The sequence below is a fragment of the Orcinus orca genome, chromosome 16 (genome assembly GCF_937001465.1).
Source record: "Orcinus orca chromosome 16, mOrcOrc1.1, whole genome shotgun sequence".
In the NCBI taxonomy this organism is placed as follows: Eukaryota; Metazoa; Chordata; class Mammalia; order Artiodactyla; family Delphinidae; genus Orcinus; species Orcinus orca.
In genome coordinates, this window is record NC_064574.1 from 40,504,438 (window position 1) to 40,527,299 (window position 22,862).

The following is a 22,862-nucleotide window of genomic DNA, read 5'->3' on the forward strand; positions in this document are numbered from 1 at the left end:
AGGAAAGTGTGACCAAGGTCAAGAAAAAAAAAAATCTATCAATAGAAACTGACCCACAGATTACCTAGATTTTAGAATTAGCAGTCAAAGATTTCAAAATAACAATGATAAATATGCCAACAATGGATATAATGGGTGAAGACATGGGAAATTTCAAGACAAAGATGAAGGCTGTTTTTTTAACGGAAACTTTAAAACTGAAAACATAATATTTTATATTTTTTAAATCATAACATCAGATTAATATCAAATTAGATACTGCAGGAGGAAAGATCAATAAACTCAAAGACCAATTCAACAGAAATCAAACAAATAGAAGTGTGATGGTTAATTTTATTTGACAACTTGTCTGGGCCAGAGAGTGCCCAGATATTGGTCAAGCTTTATTCTAGGTATGTCTGTGAGGGTATGTTTGATAAGGTTGAGATTTACATTTAAATTGATAGACGGAGTAAAGCAGATTGCCCTCCCTTTGTAAATGGACCTCATCCAATCAGCTCAAGGCCTTAATACAACAAATATGCAGACTCTCCCACAGTAAGAGAAAATTCCTCTTGCCTGACTGCCTTTCAACTAGAACATCAACTTTTTCCTGCCTTCATACTTGATCTGAAACATTAGCTGTTCCTGGGTCTCAAGCCTGCCAGCCTTCACACTGGAACTATACAATTGACCCTCCCAGTTTTCAGGCCTTTGAACTTGGATTGAAACTACCCCATTGGCTCTCCTGGTCTCCAGCTTGCTGACTGACCCTGCATATCTTGGGACTTGTCAGCCTCCATAATTGCTTGTCAGCCTCCATGATTGCCAATTCTTTATAATATCTCTTTAGATAGACAGATGATAGATAGATAGGTATCTTATTGGTTCTGTCTCTATGGAGAGTCCTGACTAATACAGAAAGCACCGAGAACGAAGACTGAAAAAAATCAGAGCCTCAGGAACACATGACAGTATCAAATGTTTTAATATAAGTGAAATTGAAGTCCTAGAAACAGATGAGGGAGAGCATGAAGCAGAGAGTCCAATAGTTTTCCTAATTTGATTAAAAACTGAACCCTCAGATTCAACACGCACAATAAAACTAGCACAAAGGAAACCATACCTAGGTGAAAACAAATAGAACAATTTTTTAAAACAGTCAGAGAAAAAAGAAGACACATTACACACAAGGAAGCAATAATGATCATGTCTAACTTCCTAGCAGAAACAATGGAATCCAAAATATAATGGAATAACATCTTTAAAAGTGCTAAAAGGATACAATGGAATATTATTCAGCTATAAGAAGGAAATTCTGATACATGCTACAACATAGATGAAAACATGCTAAGCGAAATAATACAAATGACAAATATTACATGATTCCACTTAGAGGAGGGACCTAGAACAGGCAAATTCATAGACAAAGAAAGCAGAATAAAGGTTACCAGGGACAGGAAGAGGGGGATGGGTAATCACTGTTTAATGGGTACAGAGTTTGTTTGGGCTGAGGAAAAAATAGAAATGGATGGTGGCGATGGTTAATCAACACTATGAATGTATTTAGTACCACTGAATTATACACTTAAAAATTGTTTAAATGGGGGCTTCCCTGGTGGGGCAGTGGTTGAGAGTCCGCCTGCCGATGCAGGTGACACAGGTTCATGCCCCGGTCCGGGAAGATCCCACATGCCGCGGAGCGGCTGGGCCCGTGAGTCATTGCTGAGACTGCACGTCCGGAGCCTGTGCTCCGCAACGGGAGAGGCCACAACAGTGAGAGGCCCGCGTACCGAAAAAAAAAAAAAAAAATTGTTAAAACGGTAAATTTTATGTTATGAATATTTTACCACAGTAAAAAAAAAAGAAAAAAAGTGCTAAAAGGAAAAAACCTGCCAACCTAGAAGTCTATATCCAACAAAAATGTCTTTTCAAAGTAAAAGCAAAATAAGGATGTTTTTCAGATAATGAAAGCTGAGAAAAGTTTTCACCACTACATCTACCACATTACCAGAAAATATGTAGCATTCCAGGCTGAAGGAAAAGATGCCAGAAAGAAATTCAAATCTACATATAGGAATGAAATATGTAAGTACATGTGAAAATGTGTAATAAACTTAGAATAAACCTTAGAAAGACATTCTAAAAGCTGAAGGGGAATAAAAACCTACAAATTATGCCCCCCAAAAGGTAATCAAGTATAAAACATTATCATTAACCAGCACCAACATACCATTTTATTTCTACTGAGGATTAAACAAATGGCTGAGTATAAGATGGTATTTAAATTTTTTTAATCTAAATAATAGTTATAATTTCTCCTTTTAAATTCCCCATAGCTCAGAACCATTCTTTTTTGGAAAAAAAAGAATATATCACTTAACTTTCAAACACTTTATTCACAGAACATTTCTTGTTGCTTGGTTATATAAGTCATAAAAAAAATCTATGGCACAATATATTTTTCTTATTACAAGTATAAAAAATAGTCAAAAATAATTTTGCCAACCTGAAAAAAAATCTAGTACTATTTTCTAACACATTTTTATATAAATGTTCTAAAGTAAAAATGGCAGACTGAATGTATGAATTCATCTCCATGCCCTACTAAAACTTTACCAAAAAGAAATTTAAGTGGGGGAAAAGACTGACATACACAAGGGGTGATTATAATGAGAAGGGAGATACCAACAGTTTTAGAACATAGAAAGCAAGTGGACAAACAGTAACTAATTGAGCAGAGGAAGATGAACCCCAATGCCCACTAGCCAAGACATCACAAAGCAAACTAATCTCGGCCAAAGTAAACTAATTCCTGCCAAAGAAACATCAAGAGAGCTCAAAGTAGAAAGCACCTGGTGTCTCTGAAAGCCAGGTTGAGACTAAAAACAGGAGAATGGGCAGAAAATTCAATAAGGAACATGTAGATGCCCAAATCCCCTCCTTGTGCTTGCAGAAAACGTGGAGAGGCTGAACTAGATCGGCACCAAATTAGCAGACACCAAGCACATCTGGGAGCAGGTACGGGGCTCTACCTAAAACCGAGTTTGATGTAAAAGTCTGATAAGGGCACTGTGACACCTCCAGCCCCTTCCCTTGTTCTGTACCAGAATACTGGCTATTGCCTTCAGAGCTGGGAAGATTTCTCTGTCTAATCCAAAAGAAAATGTGTAGAAAAATGATCAATGCCTCCCCTCTTGAGGTCAAACAGACCTGCCCTCACACACAAAGCTGCCAACAGGTCTTTAGGTAACTCACTCATGAATATGAAAACTGCAGAGGGTCACTAGATAGTTGAGGAAATTTGCTAACATGTATTAGGGTCTGAAACAAACACAAAGACAGAGGAAGCAGAAACAGTGGATAAGAACAAGTTTTAAACCATAATATCCTAAGAGAGAGAGTAAAAATACTGAGTTCATGAAACAAAACCCCACGTTTTAAAAGTATTAATCATAGATGAATCTCTAGAAATTAAAAATATGAAAACCAAAATTATAAATTCATTAGAAGTAGATTTGGAAGATAAAATTGAAGAAACTTCCCAGAAAGCAGGACAAAAGACAGAGATTTTTAAAAGGAGAAAAAGTCACTTTTGAAAACGATACATGGGATTAGAGTACAAGATCCAACATCTAATTGAAAGAAATTAGAAAAATATAACAAAGGAGAGATAGGGGGAGAGATTATTACACAAATTTTTTTTAATTTCCCCAAAGCACATCGATTTCCAGATGGAGAGTCCAAAAGAGTACCCAGTACAATAAGTAAAAAAAGACCCATCCCAAGATATCATTGAGGTAATAAGACCACTGAAATAAGAACTTCCTTCCAAAGAGGCAAAAGATACCACAAAAAACTGGGAATCAAAGTGCCAGCAGACTGCATAATAGCAAGACTGGAAATTAGAAGACAGAGCAATTTCTTCAGAAACCTAAGCAAAAGTGATTTCCCACCTTCCATATATCAAATGAGGGAGTAAAACAAGAAAAAAAAAAAAGACATTCGGAAACAGACAATTTGATACTGGAGAGAGGAAAAGGGAATTCCAAAGTGATGGGGAGGTGAAGACCAGATGACAGCTGCACAGCAGGCCTACTGAGCGCCCACTCTAGACCCAGGTTGCCAGGTGGCCTGCCTCCAAGGAAAAACAAGATGGAATTGGCAGATGAGCTGATTTGTGTGCCTGATATAAGAGCTCCACAGCAAGTTCCACTGGGCAGACTCTAAGGCAGCATTAGTGGTGGCGAGTGTGAGGATCCAGGACTCTCACACTCCCGGCCTCCTTGCACACACACATTTCTCCTCCCTCCAGCCTCTCAATATTACAACTTGCAGCAGTATGCAGTTCATTCTGAATATAATGTTACTAAGAGCTGGTCCTTATTAGACACTTGCTATGATAAATAGTCATCTCTTTTTTATACAACTTGGTTTCCTTGGAGCTAATGATTCCTCACTTTTTCATTTGATTATTTAAATTACATTCATAGATTACTTGATAAAAATTTAAAAAACAAGTAGTATATGTTTTTACTATTTGTTTTATGCATAAACATGTAGCCATGATTTCTTTTTTAAGACAGACATATAAAACACACATATATACATATTTATAACCTCATTTTTCACTTTTTTAAGTCATTATTAGATTTAATCATTATCAGTCTTTATAACAATTTCCAGTTACTTCATAACATTTCATTATAAGACTATGTGATAGTTTACTCATGTTCCTCTGTGTTGGACATAAGTCTTTTTCAAATTTTTTAATAATCTTTCTTTATGTTTTTCTTTTCTTCCCCTTTTTTTATTGAAGTAGTTGATGTATAATATTATATAAGTCACAGGTATACAATATAGTGATTTCACAATTTTTTAAAGGTTATACTCCATTTATAGTTACTATAAAAATTGGCTATATTCCCTGTGTTATACAATATATCCTTGTAGTTTATTTTATATATAATAGAATTTTTTTTTACATTCTTAATAATGCTCACTGAGTACCCTTCTACATAAATCTATGTCTATATCTCTGATGACAAGTTCCAAGATGCAGAATGGGTTTAAGGCTTTTGATCTATACTACTTAGCTGTCCTCCAAAACTTCTGCCAATCTACATTTGTACCTACAATGTATTATGTTCATTTTACCACACACTTACCAGCAGTAATACAATATTTTTTAACTCTTTCACCAAGTGAGCAGGAACAGATTTAACATGTATTCACCTTAATTTGAATGTCCCTATTAGTTATGTTAAATTATCTATTTATGACTTTTGACCCTTTTCTATTGGGGTATCACATGTATTCGTGTGACTTTTAATCTGGCAAAACTTGCATATGTATCCCATTGTCATAGTTATGATAAATGTTTTTTCAGTCTTAACTCTTCTGCAGTCACACGTTTGTTCTTCCTTCTCATACACCTGGTACCTAGATAGGCCTTCCTCAGCTCAAGGTTGTGTAAATGTTGACCTATGTTTTCTTCTCTCTGAGTGGCTGGTATTATGGTTTTATTGTTAGTAATTATTTTAAGTAGCCTAAAAGGGATCCTTTAACAATACTTCTATAAAAGCATGAGCAAGGACTTCCCTGGCGGCGCAGTGGTTAAGAATCTGCCTGCCAATGCAGAGGACATGCGTTCGATCCCTGGTCCGGGAAGATCCCACATGCCCCGGAGCAACTAAGACTATGAGCCACAACTACTGAGCCTGCGTGCTGCAACTACTGAAGCCCGCGCACCTAGAACCCGTGCTCCGCAACAAGAGAAGACACCACAATGAGAAGCCTGCGCACCGCAATGAAGAGTAGCCCCCACTCGCCCCAACTAGAGAAAGCCCACGCACAGCAACGAAGGCCCAATGCAGCAAAAAAATTTTTTTAAAGCGTGAGAAAGCAGGAGTGGGGGGACCTCAAGAATATAAAGGTGGCTTAAAATCAAATAACTTTCTATTTATCTTTTAACTAAAATATTTCAACATACAAGCTTTATTCCTTAAATATAGGTACTATATGGATCAAAAGCAATGTAACACTTTCAGGTATATATGCTAATACAGCTTAATTTTGAAAAGTTTTACTTACTTGTGGTCATGATGTTAGGAGGGCAAGAGGGTATTCCATGATCTACTGCCCATCTGTAGGCTCCTTCTCCAACTAAAAAGCTAACAACAGAAAAATTACTCTTTTAAAAATTCATAGTGTCATCTTCTCCTACATATTCAATAAAGTAATATAAGTAATATAGTAAGGCAACTGAAAAAATTTTGCAATACCTCAAAATGGCTACATGCCTAAAAAATTCTTTTAATTTTTCCCCAAGTTAGAAATTTTACAACTGGAAATGGTACAATATCATTTGCAATAACTAACCAGTAAAAATTGGCAAAATGCAACATAAGAAGTAAAAATAGTTGATTTCCCAGTGGAAAATACTAAGATTTATCTTGGATCAACTGTGGTTCTCAGTTTATGTACAAGATCTATTTCATCAGATTAAGAGTCAAAGCTTATTACACTAAGATCAGGAACAAGACAAGGTTGCCCACTCTCACCACTATTATTCAACATTGTTTTGGAAGTTTTAGCCACAGCAATCAGAGAAGAAAAGGAAATAAAAGGAATCCAAATTGGAAAAGAAGAAGTAAAGCTGTCACTGTTTGCAGATGACATGATCCTATACATAGAGAACCCTAAAGATGCTACCAGAAAACTACTAGAGCTAATCAATGAATTTGGTAAAGTGGCAGGATACAAAATTAATGCACAGAAATCTCTGGCATTCCTATATACTAATGATGAAAAATCTGAAAGTGAAATCAAGAAAACACTCCCATTTACCATTGCAACAAAAAGAATAAAATATCTAGGAATAAACCTACCTAAGGAGACAAAAGACCTGTATGCAGAAAATTATAAGACACTGATGAAAGAAATTAAAGATGATATAAATAGATGGAGAGATATACCATGTTCTTGGATTGGAAGAATCAACATTGTGAAAATGACTCTACTACCCAAAGCAATCTATAGATTCAATGCAATCCCTATCAAACTACCACTGGCATTTTTCACAGAACTAGAACAAAAAATTTCACAATTTGTATGGAAACACAAAAGACCCCGAATAGCCAAAGCAATCTTGAGAACGAAAGAAGGAACTGGAGGAATCAGGCTCCCTGACTTCAGACTATACTACAGAGCTACAGTCATCAAGACGGTATGGCACTGGCACAAAAACAGAAAGATAGATCAATGGAACAGGATAGAAAGCCCAGAGATAAACCCATGCACATATGGACACCTTATCTTTGATAAAGGTGGCAGTAATGTACAATGGAGAAAGGACAGCCTCTTCAATAAGTGGTGCTGGGAAAACTGGACAGGTACATGTAAAAGTATGAGATTAGATCACTCCCTAACACCATACACAAAAATAAGCTCAAAATGGATTAAAGACCTAAATGTAAGGCCAGAAACTATCAAACTCTTAGAGGAAAACATAGGCAGAACACTCTATGACATAAATCAAAGCAAGATCCTTTCTGACCCACCTCCTAGAGTAATGGAAATAAAAACAAAAATAAACAAATGGGACCTAATGAAACTTCAAAGCTTTTGCACAGCAAAGGAAACCATAAACAAGACCAAAAGACAACCCTCAGAATGGGAGAAAATATTTGCAAATGAAGCAACCGACAAAGGATTAATCTCCAAAATTTACAAGCAGCTCATGCAGCTCAATAACAAGAAAACAAACAACCCAATCCAAAAATGGGCAGAAGACCTAAATAGACATTTCTCCAAAGAAGATATACAGAGTGCCAACAAACACATGAAAGAATGCTCAACATCATTAATCATTAGAGAAATGCAAATCAAAACTACAATGAGATATCATCTCACACCAGTCAGAATGGCCATCATCAAAAAATCTAGAAACAATAAATGCTGGAGAGGATGTGGAGAAAAGGGAACACTCTTGCACTGCTGGTGGGAATGTGAATTGGTTCAGCCACTATGGAGAACAGTATGGAGGTTCCTTAAAAAACTACAAATAGAACTACCATATGACCCAGCAATCCCACTACTGGGCATATACCCTGAGAAAACCAAAATTCAAAAAGAGTCATGTACCAAAATGTTCATTGCAGCTCTATTTACAATAGCCCGGAGATGGAAACAACCTAAGTGCCCGTCATCGGATGAATGGATAAAGAAGATGTGGCACATATATACAATGGAATATTACTCAGCCATAAAAAGAAACGAAATTGAGCTATTTGTAATGAGGTGGATAGACCTAGAGTCTGTCATACAGAGTGAAGTAAGTCAGAAAGAAAAAGACAAATACCGTATGCTAACACATATATATGGAATTTAAGAAAAAAATGTCATGAAGAACCTAGGGGTAAAGCAGGAATAAAGACGCAGACCTCTTAGAGAACGGACTTGAGGTTATGGGGAGGGGGAAGGGTGAGCTGTGACAGGGCGAGAGAGAGTCATGGGCATATACACACTAACAAACACAGTAAGGTAGATAGCTAGTGGGAAGCAGCCGCATGGCACAGGGATATTGGCTCGGTGCTTTGTGACAGCCTGGAGGGGTGGGATGGGGAGGGTGGGAGGGAGGGAGACGCAACAGGGAAGACATATGGGAACATATGTTTATGTATGACTGATTCACTTTGTTATAAAGCAGAAACTAACACACCATTGTAAAGCAATTATACCCCAATAAAGATGTTAAAAAAAAAAAAAAAAGTTTACAAATAATAAATGCTGGAGAGGGTGTGGAGAAAAGGGAACCCTCTTACACTGTTGGTGGGAATGTGAATTGGTATAGCCACTATGGAAAATTGTATGGAGGTTCCTTAAAAAACTAAAAAGAGAGTTATCCAGCAATGGATAGAGAGTTATCCCAGTGGTATCCAGCAATCCCACACCTGGGCACATATCTGGAGAAGACAAAAGCTCTAATTTGAAAAGATACATGCACCACAATATTCACAGCAGCACTATTTACAATAGCCAAGCCATGGTAGCAATCTAAGTGTCCACCAACAGATGAATGGATAAAGAAGATGTGGTACTTATATACAGTGGAATATTAGCCATTAAAAAGAAAGAAAAAATGTCATTTGCAGCAACATGGATGGACCTGGAGATCATCATACTAAGTGAAGTAAGTCAGACAGAGAAAGACAAATATCTGATGTGCTCTTTAATTTTCAGACAAGTACTTTGTAAACTATTTGTAGCAATGGCCAGTGTTCAATAAATATCTTATCCTTAAAAAAAAAAAAAAAAAAAAAGAGTCAAAGCTTAAGTGAATGTCTTCAGATTTAGTATTCTTGCCTAGTATAACACCTGGATCTACCCAAAATGAGTGGGGTACATCCAGAGATGCCCAAACACAATGATATGCACTTACATTTCTAAGCCTCGATGCAATAAAAATATATATATGGCTGTCAGAATCATTTTTACTGTGGTAAATAAAGCAGTGTGGTATGTCCCAAAAGTAATTTTTTTAAGTCCCAAGCTGCAAGTTTTAACATAACAAAGTGAATAAAAGGATACTGTTAGCTAACTGTAAAAGACTTCCTTTCAAAGATTTCAAATAGCATGCAGGATAATTAACCACCCCATTCCCTAACACAGTAATAGCAAGCAGTTACCATAATAATCAATCACTTCATCTCCTTCCACAGCCAACTTCTTAAAGCTCTCAGCCAGCTAGTAATGGATTCCTTGAACTAGTGCCTACTCATTAGTTTCCTGCTCCCTAGTTTTTGTTTCTGTTCCTCTAATCATTCCAACACTAAAAACTCAAAGTAATACATATTGAAGTCTTTAGATTTGATTGTTCATAAGAAGATCAATGATAGATTAGAAGAAGAAAGTCTAAGTTGATACTCAGAAACATATCCAAATGGTTCCAATGAGAAACAAATTGGTTAAGCCAATAGTTACTACTATTTTCCAGTATATATGAAGGTGAGAATGTAGGGAGCATTAAAAAAAGAGAGAAGAGGGAGAGAGCCAACAAGAATACCTCTTCAAACTTCCATTTTAAAAAAAAAAATCTAAAGGACTCCAAAAATAGAAAAGTTCCTCCTATTCCTGTATCAAATGAAGACCACTGCAAAGAAGCTGCAAAGAAAAGCTGTCACATAAAGGAAAATGGAAGAATAACTGAGGTAGGAACTTGGATGCAAGTTGAGCTGTCCTGACAGCATTTGTAGCACTTCCTTCTGCTAGAAAAAGACTTTGATATAAGAAATAAACTCTCTTCACGTGAAGACGTAAAAGAGATGCTGAAGTATTAAATTAAATGATCAGGACAGAAGTTTGGAGCTGAATCTAGTATTCTCAGCACTCCCATTCGTCATTTGGGGTTCTATCCCAGCATCTGGAATTGAAAGTATTTTATAACATAAGCTTAGTTTTATTTTTCATTTCTTAATCATTCATAGGTTTGATTCTAAATAAAATTAGTTTGCAGTTGTCTGCTATGCAAGGTTTTAAATACATTAGGCGTTGTACAATATTCACAGGAAGGTGAATATTTGATGCCGTCTTACAGATAAGAATTTTGAGATCTTGACCTTTCCTTACTACCAAAAATTACTTGTCCAGTAGTTTGACATAACACAAAATGGCATATAACTGCTTTTGAAATCATTTTAAAATGCTAAAAAGCTACGTGAGCTTTCGCTAAAAACTATACTATCAAGAATGAAAAATCTCTTCCCAGAACACTGAATGCAGCACCAGTTCAAATTTTTCTCAAATATTCTTCTGACTCTCCAAGGAGAAAGCTTTCACAGAAATTTCACCTCAATTCACTAGAAAAATCCATCGACTCCACCTTGTTAACACATCCGGAATCTGACCACTTCTCGCCACCGCCCTGGTCTGAGCTGCCATCATCTACTACCTACAGTGTTGAAATGGCCTCATCACTTCCATGCTCACCTTGCTCTGTCCCCTGCCCCAGTCTAATCTCAACACATCAGCCAGTGACATCCTTGTAAAACACAAGTCAGGTAATGACATTTCTCTTCTCAAAATCCTGCGAAACCCCTCATGAGGACTCTAGCATGAAAACTGGAGCCTTCACCAGGATCTCCAGGCTCCCAAGTGATCTGGTCTTCTCTGCTCCCTCCTCCCCTCATCTCTTCTTCCTCTTGCCCCCTTGCTTACTCTGCTCCAGCCTCTTACAAAACACAAACATGCCAAGGGGACTCCTGCCTCAGGGCCTTCACCCTGACTGTTCCCTGTCAGGATCTTCCTTATTTCCCAAATGGCAAATTTTCCCATCTGTTTAAATACATCTCCCTGATGAGGCCAATTTAAAACTGTACCCAACACACTGCTCCTCTACCCAGTACTCCCAATTCCTCTCATTCTGTCTGTTTTACATTTTTTCTGTTTTTCTACCTTCTCACATACCACATAACTTTATCACTGATGATATTATCTCTGTTGTTTATATCTATCTCCCTCAAATAAACTGCAAGCTTCACAACAACAGGGATCTTTGTTTTTCATTGATATCCATATATGCTAAGCATTTAGAACAGTGCCTGAAGCACACTAAGCATTAGAAAAACATTGGCAAGATATTCAACAATAAACTAGGGTGTCAAAATTCTCTAAAGGACAGCATTTTCCTTGTGTTATGCTCTCCTTAATTTACACTAAAGCAAGTCTAAAGTGTTAAGAAACAAAAGCAACACTACTGAGACCAGCACTGAGTGGGATTATTAAAACCTTCAACAAGTTGAGCTATTGAAGTGCCAGCATAGCCAAACACCCGAAAACACAGTGAGGTCAATTAACAGTTTCATGGATGGGAAATTTTCAAAAACCATGACACTATGTAGTCAGTCTAAAAATGTGCAATTTAGTGATTCAGAAAGCTCTCAAAACTGCTTAAAATGCATTATGCTGGATGAGAAAGATACAGGAGAAAATGACAGCTGCTTCTTTGGACTTAAAAATGGATTTCTATATATTTTACCTATTACTTCTTTATCATAAATGCACAGAACTGAAGAAAGACCACCAATTTGGGGGCTACTGATTATTTAAAGCTTACAAACACATAAAGTGCAAATAAGGGAGAACCTGCTGTATGTGGAAATAACACATAATGACCAAATTAAATAATAAGGATTTAACTCTTCTTAAAATTTTTATTACAAAAATTTTCAAACATATACATTACAGAGAATAGTATAATGAACCCAAAGGATCATCACCCATTTTCTTCAATTGTTAATACATTGCTAATCTCATTCATTTATATTCCCACCCAGATTATTCTGAAGCAAATCTCAGATATCATATAACTTCAAATATAAATATTTTAGCATGCATCTCAAAAAATAACTTTTTTAAAAAACATAACCACAACATAACCAATTGACACCTAAAACAATTAACAATAAATCCTTAGAATCAAAATAGTTTATTCAATCGATGTTCACATTTCCCTGATTGTCTCATAAAATTTTTGCTATTATTGTTATTTTTGCCTTTTAAACGATTTTGTTTGAAGGGGAACCCAACTAACCCATCCATACCTCCTGATTAGTTGATAGCTCTCTTATGTTTCTTTTAGTTATAGGTTTTTAAATTTTCTTTTCACATTCATACAACAAAGGTACTAAAATCAATGAATTTATGAAATACAATAGGTTAAATAGTATTTTTAAATAAACAATGTACCAAAAATTAAATTTGCATCTCAAAAAATCTGAGGGTCTAATGAGCAATAATGCTTTTCTAGCTTTCCCTTTTTCACCAAAAGAAACATAATTTCCAAAAATTATAACTTATTCTACAACGTATTAGGGTAGCAGTCAGCAATTTTTTTTCTGTAGAGGGCCCGATAGTAAACAGTTTGGGCTTTCTGACCAGATGTCTCTGCTGCAACAACTCAGTTTGGCCTCTGAGGAGCACAAGCATCCATAGACAATATGTACACAAATGGGTATGGCTGTGTTCCAATAAAACTTTATTTACAAAAAACAGGCAGTAGTCCAGATTTGGCCCACACACCATAGTTTGACAACCCCTGTTTTGGATGGTTATGCCTATCAAGGTTGTACCCTATCAAAATGAAGGAGGAAAGAGTAAAAATAAATAAAATTTATTTACTTCTACAAATAAAATAAACGTAGGAAAATACGACACAGTTTATGATAGTAGGCCCACCAAATTTATGAGGATATCATATGCATGCTAAATATATTCTACTAATCTGACCAAACACCAATACTTAAATAATATATCATATCATGGTGGCAATAACCAGAAAATTAAAACATAAAAAATTATCAGCTAATAGAAATACCATTCTGCCTAAAGTTTTGCTGAGGGTTTTTGTAACAAAGCAGTAAGAGTTTATAAAATTCTAACAGAATTTAGATACAGCTGAAACAAATACACTCCCTGTCTTCCTCAATGAGATATATAGACAGATGAACTTTTTATTTAAAGACTTCTTAGAAAACACCCAATGACTTGCTGCCCCCATAGAGTCACCTGCCTCTTCAACAGATGACACCAAAAGACCAGTTTCTAAGTCCTTTTGATAGTTTTTCTACCTCTATGCCTGGCATACAGGAAGTAAACAAAAAATATTTGCTGAATGAAGGAATGGGTAAGTGAATGAATAACTAAATGGGTGTAAACATTACTTCTTACTATTATAAAAGGATTCTACTCTATGGGTTCTAATCTGCTGCTTCTAATGTGATAAGGACAGACTCCATAAATTTTTAATAGCATAACAGTGTCAAGTATGGTACTCAGTTTCTTTGTTGGCAAAACGTATGTTACCCTCATAAATCATATAATGATTTTATGAGATAATACACACAAACCACATAAAACAATGCTTCTCACAGTGTACAAAGGCAATAAATTTTAGCTATTATCATTATAGAAATTAGATATCTAGACCTATTAGGGTTGTGTGTAAACAAGCTTAAAGTAAAAACATGATAAATTTGTTTTATTTATTTAGGATACTCAGGGAATTGGGTTTTTTTTTAACTACTGCAGGTATACTGTGAACTTGCAGGTATGTGAGAGATTTATGCTTCTGGACAAGATGGAGTAACAGGGAATACATTTACACTCTTGCCTGAACCAATGGAAAAGAAAAATCAGATAAAATACAGAAAATGATAGTTTTCAGGCATTAGACAGTAGGTAGCATAGGACAGTGATCCTTAAAAGAGGAAACAAACAAGGTAAACCTTATGATTGCCCTAGTTTACTGCCTGGAGACTTTCCAGCCACAGCACAGGAACAGGAACTCAGGCAGAGCCCTGCAGCCTCTCTGAGTTGAAGACAGAGAGCTGGGCATCCAGAGAAGCCTAGGTGGCCGAGTTCACAGGGCAGAGAACCAGAGAGGTGACAGCTGTGCAGAGAAACGACTCAAGAAATCTACAGAGTCCGCCTATAGTCTTCAGCTGAGTACAGATCAGTGTACGTGTAAGATGAAATCATCCAAAGCCTGGGAAAGAATAACATGAAAAGTTTTAGAGGAAGCAATCCCCAAGTTCACACAGGGCCAGAAACAGCTCCTGTTCCCACCAAAGTAAAAAACCGCATTCTAGTTGCATCTGTTATAGTACTCAGAAAGGTTTTGCCCAACAGCAAAGCAAAATTAGCTCAAGGCTAAATGCTTCTCTAGTTGCATGTAACAAAGTATAAAGCAAGACCTGAAAGGATGAAACTGTCTCTAAATAAATTAACCGCATCCTAGAATTAAAATACAGAAATATCCAACACAAAATAAGGCAAAACTCACAATATCTGGAATCCAATAAAAAATTACCAAACATGCAAAGAAGCAGGAAAATGTAACCTATAATGAGAAAAATCATTCAATTGAAAACAACCCAGAAATGACAAAGATGACAGAATTAGGAAACAAAGATATTAAAACAGTTACTATAATTGTATTCATATACTCAAGAAGCTACAGGAAATATCAAACATGTTAAGTAGATACATAGAAGACATTTTTTTAAGGTGCAAACTGAACTTCTAGAGATAAAAACTACAATGTCAGAAATGAAAAATAAACTGGATGGGATTAACAGGTGATTAGATATTGCCAAAAAATAATTAGTGAACTTGAAAAAAGCAATGGAAATTATTCAAAATGAAACAAAGAGAAAAATGAATGGAAAAAGTAAACAAATTATCAGTGATCTGTAGGACCACTACAAGAGGTCAAATATGTGTAATTGGAATTCTGGAAGATAGAAGAGAAGGGGGGATCAGAAAAAAATATCTGAAGAAGTAATAGCCAAAAATTTTCCAAATTTGATGAACTATATATCCCTACATATTCAAGAAGCAAAATGAACCCACACCAAAGACATTACAAGAAAGCTACAGACCAATGTCTCTCATAAACATAGATGCAAAAATTCTTTACAAAATGTTAGCAAATTGGATCCAATAACATATAAAAAGGATAATACATTATAACCAAGTGGAGTTTATCCTGGGAATACAACTGTTGCTTTAACAATCGAAAATCAACCAATCACTATATTAACTGACAAAATAAGGAAAATTATAAGATCATTGCAACAGATGCAGAAAAGCATTTGAAAAAGTACAATCCCCATTCCTATTAAAAACTCTCAGCATACTAGGAAAAGAAGGGAACTTTCTCAACACGATAAAGAGTATCTATGATAAACCTATAGCAGCCATCATATCTAATGGTAAAAGAACAAATGCTTCCTCCCTAAGGCTACAAAACAAGGCAAGGATGTCTACTCTCACACTTTGATTTCACATTGCATAGGAGGTGCTAGCCAGTGTAATAAAGAAAAAGAAATTAACTAAAGGAGTTCACATTAGAAAGAAGAAGTATCTTTATTACTTAAAGAACTATCTTTATTCCCAGAAGACAGAACTATCTATGTAGAAAATCTTATGGAATCTGTAAAAACAGTATGAGAACAAATGAATTTAGCAAATTCCTAAGCTAGAATATCAATATAATAAAATTAATCATATTTCTATATTGGCAAGGAACAACTGGTATTTGCCTTTTTAAAATATGCAATTTATCACATCAAAAAGAAACACTTAAGTATAAATTTGATAAAAACTGTGCAAAATCTGTACACTGAAAATTATAAAACACTGTTCAGAGAGGTTAAAGAAGACCTTAAAAAATGGATAAGTTACAAATCTAATCAAAATTCCAGCAGGTTATTCACAGAAATTGACAGACTAATTCTAAAATTCACATGAAAATGCAAAATGCCTAAAATGGTCCAAGCAATTTTGAAAACAAAAAATAAAGCTGAAGAACTATGTACGTGAGAAAATTAGATCACTAGTTCCAGACAACTGTAGGATCATTTTATGATATAATTTTAATACAGAGATGGCCATCACTTTTTCACATATATTTTATCTTTGTAAAATATAAAAATATTGCACATATCCCCTTTGACAATTGCATCATCTTGTTCCCTCCTTTCTCCTTCCTAGAGGTAATTATGGTGAGTCTGGTAACCTTCTTTCCAGAACTTTTTTGTACATCTATGTACATGTTTATGTAGACTTAGAAAATCAGAGTGCCAGCATACCTCAGAGATATTGCAAGTTCAGTTCCAGACCACCACAATAAAGTGAATATTGCAATAAAGCAAGTCACACAAATTTTCTGGTTTCCCAGTTTATATAAAAATTATGTTTATACTATGCTGTATTTTATTAAGTGTGCAATAGCACTATGCTTAAAATAACACTGTACATACCTTAATTAAAAAACAGTTTATTGCTAAAAAATGCAAACCATCATCTGAGCCTTCAACAAGTCATAGTAGTAAATAACATTAAAGATCACTGATCACAGAACACCATAACAACTATAATAATAATGAAAAAGTTTGAAATATTGTGAGAATTACCAAAATGTGACACAGAGACATGAAATGAGCAAATGCCATTGGAAAAATGGCACCAATAGGCTTGCTTGAAGTACAACTGCCACAAACCTTCAATTTGTAAAAAATGCAGCATCTGTGAAGCCCAATAAAATGAAGTACGCCTGTACTGTATATGTTTAATACTATGAAGGAATATATGAGAATGAAAAAAGCTAAAATTGAGGACAATTGTTACCTAGGGGCAGGGCCAGAGATGGGGTCAGGGTAAGGGTATGGGACAGTGAGATGGATAAGGATGCCATTAGAAAGGGTCCAGTCTAGGCAGCTTCAAATCTCTTGGTAATGTTTCATTTTCTTAACATGTTTCATTTTCTTAACATGGGAAACAGGGATATCGTGAATATATTTGGGTAAAAGGTTTCAAGATTTCTCAAAACTATATTAATTTATTTTCTATGACTTGAAATTATAACAGTCAAATAAAGTGATTTCTATAGTACCACTGTCACAACTTTCAACAGAGAGTATTAATGTAACTTTAATGTGTTCAGGCATGCTGAACACATATAGTACTAAAGTATAAGATGGTTGAGTATAAGACAATATTGACGCATATTTTTTTATATTAGGCATGTTAACAGGACTGTAATTACATTTTGCAAACAGAAATTTACAAAACTATTTAAGGATGAAATACGATGGTGAGGATTTGCTTTAAAATACTATAGGAAAGAGATGCATGAGATAGATGAAGGGCAAAAATATTGTTAATTATTGGAGCTAGATGGTAAGTTCATGAGGGCTCTTTAAAATGTTCTCTCTACTTTCATAAATATTTGAAAAGTTCAAAGTTTCTTTTAATGAAAATTATATGTTAATGCTGGAGAAAAGATGTAATTTTACTAATTTTAGTGTCACAATATGTTTCTCCAGAAAAGAAAAATTACATACTTTTATATTAAGAACTTCTCAACATTAAAAATGAGTTTAGGGCTTCCCTGGTGGCGCAGTGGTTGAGAGTCCGCCTGCCGATGCAGGGGACACAGGTTCGTGCCCCGGTCCGGGAAGATCCCACATGCCGCGGAGCGGCTGGGCCCTTGAGCCATGGCCGCTGAGCCTGTGCGTCCGGAGCCTGTGCTCCGCAACGGGAGAGGCCACAGCAGTGAGAGGCCCGCGTACCGCAAAAAAAAAAAAAAAAATGAGTTTAGACTCTGGTCTTAAAGATACTTTAAAGTTTTATAATAAAAAGACCCCAGTTGAACACTTATTAACAGCAAAAGCATCTCTATAATCAACTACAAAACCTAAAATTAACTGATCTCTTTTCTGCTTTAATCCACAATATTCTATTCCAACAGGAGCTCTATCAAGTATTCAAAATGTTCCAAGATCACAGAACAAAGCGTGTCTTCCTCTCAAAGGCAAGCTACTGCTGGTGTGTAACCAACTGCATCAGCCTTCTGTGGATAAAAATAGCCTTCAAACACCGCATGCACCAAAGACCAAAGACCCAGGGAAAGTCTAAGAACAAAGCAGTTACCAGGGAGGAATTCGGCCGGCTGAGAGCTTGCCCTTCTGCCCTTCACACAAGAGTCTGTTTGCAACTGAGACTGGGTTCTTGATTCCTATAAAATAAAATTGGCAGAAAATGAAGTCAAAAAGTCTTCAAGTTTCCCACTCAATTCTGTGGCAGTTTCAATATGACAAATTTTAAATATCATGGAAAACTTTCTTTAAATATACTAATGAAAACCATTAATTATCATGAAAAATAAGGATCAAATTGACAAATATATGAATACTTATAGATATAAGAACAAATATAAAACATATATTCTCATTTTATCATGTGCTACAGCAGCAAAGACTGAATTTGCAATAATACAAATTTAAATTAAGTTCCTTTTTAATAGATTTCAGTATAGAATTTAAAAAATAAACTGAAAATTTGGCATCTATTATCAAAACCATGAATTTCCTCTAAAGAATAAACATGATTACAAACAGCTTCAAGGGAGAAAAATTAATGACCAAAAATTTTAAATCTCACCTGCAAGAAAAAATAAAGAGAAAGTCCTACAAATGGGATAAGGGTGGGGAGAGGCCAAGTATGTACAAGATTGAGACTTAAAATATGGTTCGGATTGTTTCCAGAAGGGAAAACAAAATGTGAACAGTGAGAAAAGGGTGCTTACCTAGGAGGAAAAATAGGACAGAAAGTATTAGCATGAAAAAAATTGCTAGCATGACGATGACAATCACAAACATGACAATGATGATGATAGAAGACAGTGACAGAAACTTAGGATCCAGTATGCGCCAGGCCCAGTGTCAAGTCCTTAAATGTATCAGATTATTTAACTGATCCTTCAACTCTATCACATAAGTACAGTTATAAACCCTATCTGATTACTGAGGAAACATTTGCACAGGTTAAGTTACCTGCCCAGGATCACACACTGAGATTTTAACAAAGGCAGCTAATGTCAGAGACCATGCCCTTAACCACTAACCTACAGATGCCTTTCAGAACACTATTAATAACAACAACAACAAAAAAAAAACAGAAGTGGGATACAAAGAGACTAAAAACCTCAAATTAAGGTCACCAGATTGCCTTAAAACAAGACTAGATATTTAGCTAAACACCAAAAACTTCTCTGCCCCCCCAAAGAATGTATGAAGTAGCAAAGAAAGGAAAAGGTTAGATCTCTGTACTCTCTCTTTTTTGCGGTACACGGGCCTCTCACTGTTGTGGCCTCTCCCATTGCGGAGCACAGGCTCCAAACGCGCAGGCTCAGCGGCCATGGCTCACAGGCCCAGCCGCTCAGCGGCATGTGGGATCTTCCCGGACCAGGGCACGAACCCATGTCCCCTGCATCAGCAGGCGGACTCTCAACCACTGCGCCACCAGGGAAGCCCTGTACTAGCTCTTAAAATAAATTTATTTCTGTATGTGATGATACAGTATTGTAAAGACATTAATAATTACCAAATTAACTTACAAATTCAAAGCTATAAATTCTCCATCAAAGCTTCAAAAGGATTTCTATGATGCATGACAAGCTGACTCTTAAATTCATCAGGAAAAAAAATGAAAAAAAATTTTTTGTAAAAAAACGAAGAGGTATTCATCTTACAAGATAACCATTTTTTATTAAAAGCTATTCTAATTGAGTGTGGTTTGGGTACAAAATAGACAAATATATCAATGGAATAGAATAAAGCTGAAGTTGAGACACAAACACATGTGCATGTGGCTATTTAATACATGATATAGATAGTATTTCAAATGAATAGGAAAACGGATGGACTATCTATGAGAGGTGGAAAGAACACAGAGTGATGGGAGTCAGAAACCAGCTATCAATTTATCGCTTCTCAGCTATAAATTCACCCTTGGTTGCCTTATGGGTGAAAGTGGATATGGGCCTTTTAACTATGTTTCCTTTGCCAGCTGGCACACGGGTCAGCTTTGTCAGTAGAGGGCACTGGAGACACCATGCAGGAGGAAAAGGTGGCCTGCCAGCCAGGCTCCAGGAGAGCACCAGTTATTCTCACTATCTGGTCCACAAGGTTCTCTCCAGTGCTAAGTGCTTGCGGGGTGCAGCTTTCTCCAGCATTTGGCTACCATGTTTTCCCCAACTCCTGATTCAGGCCACAGCAGCATAGCTGACAGCCCCAGAAAGAACAGGACCAGGCCCAGCTCAAGTCACTGATCCCCACACCTTCTCCTCAGCCCCATAGCAAAGCACCCTGTGGTGCTGGCTGTCTAGGGAGCCAAAAGCCCAATCCTCATCCTGCAAACAAAGGTTTAATTCCCATGGCTTCCTGGCCTCTGTGTGCCCACCTATCAGCCTGAGGCCCCCAGGATTGTTTCTGCTCTCACAGTGACTGTGGCCTGGGTAACCCAGCAAAAAAGTGGGCTGTCAAACAGTCAGCTGCAGCCACACCTTTTTCTGTGAGGTCTGAACTCCCTTCCAACTTTATCCTTACCTGGGTAGTCTCCCTCTGCCCTTTACATTAAGCTTCTCCTGTTTAAACTGCTGTGTGGTTTCTGTCCCCTAGGTGGACCCAGACTGACACAGTAACCTTGGACAAATTACTAAATCTCTCCTGTGGCTCAGTTTCCTCACCTATAAAATGGGGATAAAAGTACTGACCTCAGAAGGTTATCATGAGAACTAAATGATTTAACATACATGAACTACTGGAGAACATTGCATGGTATGTATGTAATACTAACCCAATAAATGGTACTTAATATTATTGTTACTGTTGTTATTCAATAAATTATATAGGGACAATTTGCTGATCAATTCAGAAATTGATCAACAAACAATGCATTCAAGAAGCCAATGAAAAATAAATTACACATGTATTTGAAGAAAATGTAAGTGACTCTAGTTACAGTTATGAGTGAGATAAACCTTAAGAAATGTAAAATACAAAAGCCACAAAAGGGAAAGTAATAAGTTTGACAAATAAAATTTTAAATTCCAATATGATAAAGCACGTTATAAACAGAGGTAAAAGGCAAGCCACACAAGAAGTATAAACAGTTCACAGAGAAATGCTAATGGCCTTTAAAAATATGAAATTTCATTAAATACCAATAAAACCTCATAATAAAAGAAATTAAAACTAATTGAAATGCTGTTCTTACCTATCACAAAAATCAGAAAAGATACAGAAGATTGGAACAATGAAAAAGCAAATTGACCTAGTTGACATACATAGAATACACACCCAACAACTGCAGAATACTCTTTTGACGTTCACATGGAACATTCATCAAAATACACCATAAGCTGAGCCATAAAGCAAGTCTCAGAAAGTTTCAAGGGGTTGGAACCATTCAGAATACATTCTCTAACCACAGTGACATTAAACTGGAAGTCAATAAAGTCTTTAGGCAAATAAATTTGACAACTCCTATGAAAAAGACAAATTCCTTGGGAAACACACATAAGAAAAAATATAGATAATCTTATAACTGGTAAAGAAATTGAATCCCATTTATTTAAAACTTCCCACAAAGAAAACTCCAATGATTCAAAATAACTAATGCATTTTCCAAACAATTAAAAAACATTCCAATTGTACACACACTCTTTCAAAGAACAGAGGAGAAAAAAATCCCAACTCATTTTATGAGGCCAGCCATAACATGATTCCAAAATCTAAAAAGAATATTTTAAGAAAGTAAAATTAAAGCCAATCTATTATATAAACATAGATGTCAAAATCTTAAACATCAGTAAATCAAATCCAGTGGAATGTGAAAAAGATAAAAAATTACAATCCTGACTTTATGCCAGGAATGAAAAGTTGGTTTAACATTCAAAAATCAACCATAAATTCCATCATATGTAACAAAATAAAAAAGAAAAGCCAAAGATGCAGAAAAACACTTAATGATATTCAATAACCCATTTAAAATAAAAATTATTAGCAAACTAAGACTAGAAGGAAATGTCCTCAATCTGATAAAGAGCATTTATGAAAATCCTACAGCTACCAGCACACAGTATGGTGAAATATCTAATGCTCTCCCTCTAAGACCAGGAACAAAGCAAGGATGTACACTATCACCGCTTATATTCAATATTGCACCGAGTGTCAGAGCCAGCACAATAATGCAAGAAAAAAAAATTTTTAATATTAGAAAGGAAAAAAAAAAACTGCCATGATTCAAAGATGTGACTGTGTATATAGAAATTACAAGAGAATCTATTTTTCTAATTGCTTGAATTAATAAGTGAAGTCATCAAGGCCACTGAATATAAGTCCAATACACAAAACTCAACTGTATTTCTAAATACAAAAATAACTGTATATTAATTTTTAAAATATATATTTACAATAGCCATCAAAAAAACTTAATATCTAGAATAAATCTAATAAAAAGGGTGTATAAGACATCTA

General features: G+C 35.8%; 1 protein-coding gene across 17 annotated transcripts in view; it reads right to left on the reverse strand.

The window, feature by feature from the left end:
- Positions 1-22,862, reverse strand: part of TASP1 (taspase 1) — a 278,035-nt gene that overhangs the window by 208,599 nt on the left and 46,574 nt on the right. For all 17 annotated transcript variants that reach the window (XR_004486854.2, XM_033440337.2, XM_033440332.2 and 14 more), the window contains 2 exons: positions 18,475-18,559; positions 6,073-6,152 (listed from right to left, as the gene is read on the reverse strand). Coding sequence is in view for 16 of the 17 variants with exons in the window: in XM_033440337.2 (XP_033296228.1) it covers positions 6,073-6,152; positions 18,475-18,559 (165 nt within the window). In the remaining variant the exon portion in view is untranslated. The remainder of the gene's footprint in view (positions 1-6,072; positions 6,153-18,474; positions 18,560-22,862) is intronic.